General features: G+C 36.6%; 1 protein-coding gene across 1 annotated transcript; it reads right to left on the reverse strand.

Annotated features, from left to right (window-relative positions):
- Positions 1-1419: 1419 nt before the first annotated feature.
- On the reverse strand, positions 1420-4723 carry LOC113287171 (galactan beta-1,4-galactosyltransferase GALS3-like). The gene is made up of 2 exons (XM_026535845.1): positions 3124-4723; positions 1420-1936 (listed from the first exon to the last, which is right to left on the reverse strand). Exons 1-2 carry the CDS (start codon positions 4338-4340, stop codon positions 1591-1593), a joined length of 1563 nt encoding a protein of 520 aa, XP_026391630.1. The 5' UTR covers positions 4341-4723; the 3' UTR covers positions 1420-1590.
- Positions 4724-8970: the final 4247 nt, after the last annotated feature.

Consider the following 8970-nt stretch of genomic DNA (forward strand, 5'->3'; position numbering starts at 1 on the left):
CCTAACTCACTTTCGTAGGAATCACGGTTACACTTAGCACGTGCAACAAGCCTTTAAACCGTAAGGTGTCTCAAACGGACGAGTGTGGTCTCGTGAGGGTTGAGAACAGATTTACCCACAAAATATTCTGTAAACCTAATAAGTACCTTCCCATTCATCAGGAACTCCATTAAGATTAAGTTTTAGTTCTGTTAGAAGGTCCACCCGATACTTGGTTTTCATAAATTCAAAAACTTCATTGTGAGGAAATTCTACCCCATTATCTCGCCGGTACTCCTCTTTTTCCAGTAACTCCGGCAGAGACACCTGGAGGTTTAAAGACTTGTTGCACGTGCTAAGTGCATCCGAGGTGCCTACGATAAAGTTGTATTGGCTCAATCTACTATCTTGTATTTTAGTTTGAAATTAATGAAATAAGTTAAATCTTTTTTGAGTCTGCTAAACATAACTCTCCACGTCCAACGTTGTGTACAAAAAATGTGTTTGCTACTAACGACGAAGATTAATATGTTACAGAATGAGCTATGCTTACAATTTTAATATCGATTGATACATCTACCACTATTGCTGCTCTCTAAAATTAATAAAAGCTCTCTAAAATTAATAAAAAGAACTGTACGTTAGGGTTAAGCTCGATCATTCCTGGTAGTGAACCATTAATTCTAGAATACACTTTCAACGATTATGAGGAGAGTACGAATTAAATAGAAAAAGCGTAAATTGTGTAGTAAAGCGTAACAGGTGTGTAAGACTGAAAAGGTCAAACAAATTTTTCAAAACTGGCGAGGAGTAGATACTCGCTAAAAACACTGACGGACCCATCACTGGGCTGAAGGGGGCTATAGCCCGGGGGGATTGATATAAATCTATATTAGGGTGAGTAATCTGTATGCTAGTAGTTGCCTTACACCATTCACTAGCCCTACCTTATAAATGATCTTGGGTCCGTCCCTGGCTAAAAATATTTGAACCACGACTAGGACGTCGCTTCATAGCGAAGACATGCTTCGCTGAATTTCACAAAAGCGAGGTCGCTTGACCTCGCTTTCATTCCCTTCTTCTCCTCCACTACACTCAGCCTTACATGGCTGTCGACATACATTTTTCCCTGATAAGTAGTGAATAGAACGACTCCACCTCCCTGATAAATGAGAGCCGTCCATGAAGAATCACTCCACATCAATATCAGATCTTCATATAATTGAGCATGTGGTCACATACCTTTTTCTATGAAAGCAACCTGTTGAATACAAAAGACAGCTCTACAGGAAACATCAGCCCACGCTCGACTCATTAACTTTGGCTGTGGTGGGGGGGATGGGTCAAAGGCGCAACCCTTATATTAATACAAAGTCACCGACAGATTCATTCTTTCTTTCTAAGATATCATTTCTAAATCTTAATCTCCCTCTAAAAAAGTTTGAGAAGTAATGCATCTATTTTAATACTACATTTTTATCACCAAACTTATGTTTCATATAGTACAAAAATGTGTAGAAAACTTGATAAAGAATAATACAGAAAGGAAACCAAAGAATCTTCTTACAGACTGATTTTACACATTTTGCTTAGTAATAATATTTACTGTTGCTATTGCCGTGTTCTTTGCAGCCTGTCTCCAATGGTCTTAAGCTCGAACTTTTTTACAGAGGCAGCCGCTTTCCTCATCGTCAAGTCAAGAACATAAGGTGCGCCTTCAAAATTCAGTTCAGTACTATTAATATAATTCCTGCATGGCTCACGTCTCTCTGCGATAGTCCCATGATAATGAAAATATTTGATCCGCCTTTCCGTCTTGTGTAGAGTTCTTCCTCCTACATTCTGCGACATGTGAACTCCTGTTGCAAACACGTTTCGTGGTTGAATCACATACTTCCTATCCCTTCTTATTCCTCTTTTAACATCTCTGTAAACTAATTTTTCAAAACCCCATTTCCTGCAATGATAGATAGAATAGAATTTAAGAATCAGAACAATGCTGGAATGAGAATTTCCTTTTATTGATCAGTTCAGGAACTAAATATCATATATATATGGGTAGCCATAATAAAACAAAATGCAAGGATTTGCTTGACAATAATTGTAATCTGTGCAGTTGTGCACAAGGTGGTTCAAAGTTTCATGTACACTGATTTTTATTTTAGATTTTATGCATCCAATGAAAGCACCAAAATCAAAATCAGATTTGCTTGACAATAATTGTAATCTGTGCAGTTGTGCACAAGGTGGTTCAAAGTTTCATGTACACTGATTTTTATTTTAGATTTTATGCATCCAATGAAAGCACCAAAATCAAAATCAAACACCATATCCACATGACTATGCAAAATGCATTGAAGAAATACAACACAAATACATTCTATAGATTCTAAGAAATAATGTGCCAGTGACTGCTCAACCGTCTCCTTCGGCTTGTGTAAAGAAAATGCAGAAACTAGGTTAAAAAAAAGATTATAACCAAGGGAAAAAAAACATCTGAAGAAGTCACTCCCTGAACACCAAAAAATCATCACCCTACTAATACATCACCAATACCATCTGAAGAAGTCACCCCCTGAACACCAAAAAATCACCACCATACTAATACATCACCAATATCGAAGTACACCCGCAAGTTGTTATCATATTCATTGTTTTGAACCCGTTAGAAAATCATTAAGAGTCTTAACGCAATTCATGTTTAAATATTGAGAATGAATTTTAAACTGACTGAATTGTCAATCAAGGAAAACCTAAATTCTTCAGCTCCAGTCAACTACCATTAAAAATCTAACAAGGCCAACTGGAATTGAATTTTCAACACAAACCTGCTTCTCCCATTTATTCAACCAGTCAATTCAGTCAAGATTTTTTCAACTCAACACTAAATCATTAACATATAAGTATATTTATTCGGCATCACGAGGGTGTGTATAAAAACAATAATGCCCGGGTTCGAGTAAAACCATACATAATGCTCAAACTACTGAATTATCAAACTATAAAGAGTAAACCTAACTTCCCAAACTGTTTATCTATGAAGTTTCAGTAAAAACAAACATGGCTCCAATCATAATTGCAACACCACCGTCATGCCAAGAAATATCAAATAAAATTACAAAGATGGCAAGTAGACATAGTTACCTGGGAGCTTTTCCAAGATCATCAGTGAGACATAGCTTATTAATCATAGGCATCTGTTCAATAGTGAACTGGGAATAATCTCGGAGACTTTCAAGAACAGAACCAATAGTATTCTTAGGTGGTACGTAAATAAATTCATCAACATCAAAAAAGAACATCCACTTGGACATAAACCGATAACGATGTAAGCAATCATTCACAACAAGAAATTGATTATGATAATAGCCATCAAATCGTTCTTGCTCTCTTATATCTTGTAAAGTGACATACCCTTTCTCAATCCAGGGTAATAATACTTGTAAAACATCTTCATGAATCCCACCAGCATCATGTATAATGAAATGTGATTTCTCACCGAATAACTTAACATGATATGCAATCCATTCTCTTACTCTTTGTGGACTCAAATTACCATATAAAGATGACCCACAATAGAGATAATCATATTTCGGTGGTGAATCAAAAACTGAGACATTAAAACTATCATGTTTTTCAATCAATGATTCAATTCTATCAGTATAACCACCACCATCATCACCAAAGCCACCACCAGCACCAGTTGAAGCATATAAAATTAAACTACCACCAATAGGAATTATCGGGTTATCTTTAAAAGTACAGTTTACAACAACAACAGTATAAACACGACCAAAACCCCAATCAGGAAGAATCTTGTAACCAGTAGTAGTAATAGTAGTAGAAACAGTTTCATCAGATTGATTATTACTAAGGGGAACCCATTCACACTGGTAATGAGGTTTACCATAAACATGGAGAGGCTTGGAAGAAAGACCAATGATGGCAAAACTATTAAGACCACCTCTATAGGAACCCATCTGTATAAAATTATAGGCCGCTGAACCAAATGGATTGAAAGCACGTTTTATAACTCCGTTACCTAGGGTTTCATCTTGTTGCAAAGAAGGTGGCGGTGGCGGTGATTTAAGTGGTGGTGGAGAAAGAATAAGTGACGGTGGTTCTGAATTAGAAAGTTTAGTAACACTACTAACACAAAGACGAAGATCAGAAGGAGACAAAGAGAAACGAGAAGGAAGAAAGTATTGAAGAAGAGTAATAGTTAGACACAGAAAGAAGAGTGCTGTTAATAAGATTTTGATTTCAGCTGCACAATTCCATACTACACCTACAAACATCTTCTTCTGATTATCTCCTCCTTCTTTGTTAGCACCCATTCCTTCTTTTCTTTTTTCCACCATTTCTCCGTTTTTTTTTTTTCAAAAACAAGATGAACACCCAGTACATCAAAAATCAACAAAACCCACCATCAAAACCAAGAACCAGAAGAAGACGTAGATTCTCTCTCTGTTTTTCCAAGAAAAAGGATGGAAATAAAAAATATTAATTAAGAGAAACCCAAGTGCTATGGCTCTTGGAAAGAAGAAGACGAAGATTCGTTTGCTATTTCTGTGTTTACTCTGTCTGAAAATGGTTTTCTTTGATTGTTGATAGAGCAAAGAGACTGAGTGAGTGAAAATTTAGGGGAAATAAAAAGGTGCTGAGAAGAATTTAGAATATTAAATTTAAGTGAATTAGTTTAGACTTTAGAGGACAAAGAAAGAAAAAAAGAAAAAAGAAAAAAGAAAAAAGCTGTTCTTTTTTGAAATAAGAGTTTTAATTTTAAATATCAATATTCCTCTGTAAAAGGCAGAGAATATGTTTTAATGTATGCGGGTACGTAATAACTTACGTTCATCCAATAATACAGTGACATTTGGAACCAAAAGCAAGGTCATGTCTCTGGTCGAAGTCGACACGGCGAAAGTTGTGTAGGTCCTGTTTAAGAGATCATCAAACACCTGTCTCATTAGCTGCCACCGCGCTCCACTTATCCTTCGGGAGATGCTAGCCATACGGGGATTTTATCCCGAGTATTGTCCCGACACAAACAGCCCCTGAGTCAGTTGAAGATAGGGGTGTAAATTCGGGCAGGCCGGGCCGCCCGACCCAAAAACTAAGACAGGCCGGGCAGGCCAGGCTTAATATTTGTGAGTCCGTAAACAAATTCAGGCCGGACAGGCCGGTACAAGTAGATAATTTGCTACCCAAAGACCGCCCAAAACCCGCTTTTTATACGGGCAGGCCGGATCGGGCCGGACAGGCCACTATTTTGAAAAAAAATTTTAAGTTTAAATTTTCAAATGAACGGTATTAAATACAATATCCTTTCCTTTCCAACATCACATATCGTAAGTGATAGTATTATTTTATATTTAAATTACACTGACAAATTTTTAATTTTAGCCTATGATAAATAATTAGTTAGAGTACAATAAACTTTCTAATAAGAAAATATATTACCATTAATGTTTTGAAAAGGTTAATTATAAGTAAAAACAATTATATATTTTATTTTTCTTGACACAAAATTGACAATTATAAAACTGTAACTTTTAAGTCTTTTTAAGAGGATATTAAATGATCAGTGGCACATAGAAGGCTTTCAGGCCGGGTATCAGACCGGGCATCATAATTAATCGCAAAGCTCGAGACCGTCCAATAAATTAATCCAGTCCAGGCCGGGTAGCCCGCAACTGGCCATAACAGGCTTTGGACAATTTCAGGTACAGGCGGGCTTGGATGGATACGGGCAGGCTGAGTTTTTTCGGGTAATATTTACACCCCTAGCTGAAGACAGTTTTGTTTATGTCGGGCACGGTAAACCTAGCATTTCTGCTTAGTAGGCCTTCTATAAATTGTACTTAGCACTTGAGGCAATAATTTAATTATGTTAGACTTATGATAAATATACCGAGGCAAAGGTCCCAATAACCCCCGACTCCCACTGAGTTGTGGACGCCCCTCACCGGAATTACCAGTGGGTCATTTTTTGTTGGACGAGTTCTACAACTCCGCGGCTCTTGTGATATATATTGCGAGATTTTTTTTCTCAGCTTATTATTATTTTGGATTGTTTTGTCGAATTTTAATAAAGTGTCCTAACCATAAATTATGGTTTAATAAATTAGGCTTGATTTTCCAAAATTTATTAAATAGGTCATCTAATTTTGTTGTCTCACGAATTTTATTTTTTCATGTTACATAGGATTTCCTTTTATTTAATTGTTTGATAATCAAGGAACCTTTTGAATAATGGTAATTCAAGATTATAATGTAGTTAAGAGCGAAAATAAGAAAATACAAAGAAACGGGTCATATCGTAAAAGAATAATACCGAAAAATCCGTCAAGAAAAAGAGAATGATTGTCAGAGTAATACAAATACAAGTATGAATAAGATCTGATTACATAAAAGGGCGAATGGTTTTTCTCGGGACTATATTCCAACCATTTTTTTTCCTTCTCTAGAAAGATATATCTCAAAACATGAGTGATTTTCTCAAATATCTTGTAACTAGGGATGAAGATTTTGTAGTCAAAAAAAAAAAAAAAAAACTATCGATGAAGATTCCATCGTCGGAATAAATTAATAATGAAGATTCCAATGAATATTTCATCGTCGGAGACAATAGAGCTGAAGGTTTCGTCGTTGGAGAGCCTCCCCATTGATCTTAAAACCCAAACTCGTAACTAAAACCATCATTAAAGCATAGATAAACCTTTAAAAACATGATAGATAAAACCACTATAATAGTGTGGATAAGTTGAAAACATGATACCAACTAACAAACTAAAATAACTAACTAGACTAGAAAGCAAGAAATAGTGAAGAGACCTGCTCAAATCTAACTCAAAACGGACTAGATCTGAGCAGAGGAAGAGTCACTGAAAGTGTTTTTGTTAGAAAAGAGGAATGAGTGAGAAAGATGAGAAAAAAGAAATAAGATGATACATATGATTTTAGATCGAGAATATTATCATTGGTTACATTTCAAGTGATCTCAAGTCAGTTTGGTCCATCTATATTTAAGAGGTTTTTGTTTGGTCCTTTTATTAATTGGGAATGGGTCCCTTAACTTAATTATTTGTCTTAATTTATCACTTAAGTTTTTGGCCGTAGATCAATCTATATCCACTCGTTCAATGTGTATGACCTAGTATGGTCAATATTTGGTTTAGCTCGGCTTAAGCCAAGCCGATAATACCTTTTTACCATAAATATTTTGGAAAATATATCGGTTAATATACCACATACTTAATATATTTGGTTTATTATTCTTATTATAGGGTTTTCTAGGAAACTTGAAATTAGTTCTATCAAAACCTAATAAATACAAAAATATGGACTTTACTAAGATGGGCAAAGAGAAGATGATCATGGTGTTATGTTAATAATCAGTCTCAAACTTCTAGAGAAGTTTTGGATGAGATATATACTCTAATATAAGAAGAAGAAGATGAAGCATGTGATTATTATACTGAATATGGAATAGAAAACGATTTTAGTGTTCAAGAATTCGATCAACAAATAAATACTACAGCTAGAGCTGATTGTCTTGGTCGTCAACTGTTTCTATTTAGTCTTCAATATTTCTGAATCCTAGCCAAAGAAAGAATTTACAGAGTAGCTAATGTGCGTTTAAGATCACAAAAATGATATGTTGTTTGTTTCTCTTCCATTTGTTTGATCTCAGAAGTTAAACTCCCAACTTAAGAATACATCTGTTTTTGGCTAGTGGCTCCTCCGAATGCAATTATGTAACTCTTTATGTTTTTTGTTAAAATTGTATTTGTTTGGTCCTTATAGGCTTGCCAACATATTCATAGAGAAAATTTTGGTGGCATACCCAATAAGAGTAAGGAAGTTTCATGCTTGGCGGCCATGGAATAGAAAGTGACTAATGAAGCCTACAATCCATCCAAGCACTGTACCAATTTTTTGAGGGTGAAAACGATTTCTGCTGATTTTGGTAATTTCGGGTGTGTGGGTGAGAAACGAGTTTAAACCCTAAACAATGTATTGCAAGGGAGTACTTTAGATTTGGGAGATCAATCTGTACAAATCCGTCTTAAACCAAGAAATGGCTGTTCCAGACTTGCTTCGGTCACAAAGTGAAGGAGAAGGGTTGGTTTTGGGGAGGGAAGCGAAGAGAGCGTTGAGACCAGAATAGTTGATTCTAGAAGAGTAATTGTTTCACGACTTGTATCATAAAGTGGGAAGATAACATATGGAAAGCTAGCAAATATTTTCTGAGTGTTGTATCCTCCTGACCTGAACTTGTTGTTCGGTGGAAATAGGTAAGACCTATTTATACAAGTCGAAGTGAAACGTACTCTGGTCTCATAAGAAATGGAAAACGGATGAGTAAATGGGAGGAGGTGGTAACCGGTAACTTCTGGAACTGATGTTCCATAAAAGAAATCCTTTCACCATTACTCCATGTATTTACTAACCGCCTCATCCTTATGACACTGTCTTATAACGGGCATAGTGTACGCCGCACGCTGTAAACTGCCAAACCAATACCCAATGAGCAACCCCCAGTTTGTGACATGTGTTGATGTCTCGAGTGTTTTCGTGGAAAACATGTAGCATGTTGTTGTTTGTCAATTTGAGATTGGAAGACTTGCCGGCTCGGTGGTGACCTTCGAAGGTCGAGATTTTGCATCTTGAGAGGAACGGTAGCCGTTGATTAATGCAACCCTTCGTTTGATAGCCAGTGGCATGAAAGCATGGCCAGTACGGCTTTAATATGGCCTAGTTTAGGCGCGACCAAAAGTTAGGGTTTTGTCTTTGTTTGAGCGCGACCAAACTAGGGCTCGGCGTCGGGCCAAAGGTTGCCATGCGTTAGCTGATAACCTTGGACGACTAATATCTGCATCTTAGATGGAAAAGTGGCCGTTGATCTTCGCAAGCCTTTGTTTTGGTAGCTGCATAGGGAAGGCCGGCATGGTATGGCGCGACAAGGTGGTTGACATGCCACTGGCA

This window comes from Papaver somniferum, chromosome 6 (assembly GCF_003573695.1).
Source record: "Papaver somniferum cultivar HN1 chromosome 6, ASM357369v1, whole genome shotgun sequence".
In the NCBI taxonomy this organism is placed as follows: domain Eukaryota; kingdom Viridiplantae; phylum Streptophyta; class Magnoliopsida; order Ranunculales; family Papaveraceae; genus Papaver; species Papaver somniferum.

Coding starts and splice junctions, on each gene's coding strand:
- LOC113287171 (XM_026535845.1), bottom strand. CDS start 4,340: ATGGTGGAAAAAAGAAAAGAAGGAATGGGTGCTAACAAAGAAGGAGGA. Junction 1,937..3,123: donor GATCTTGGAAAAGCTCCCAG/GTAACTATGTCT, acceptor CTATCATTGCAG/GAAATGGGGTTTTGAAAAAT.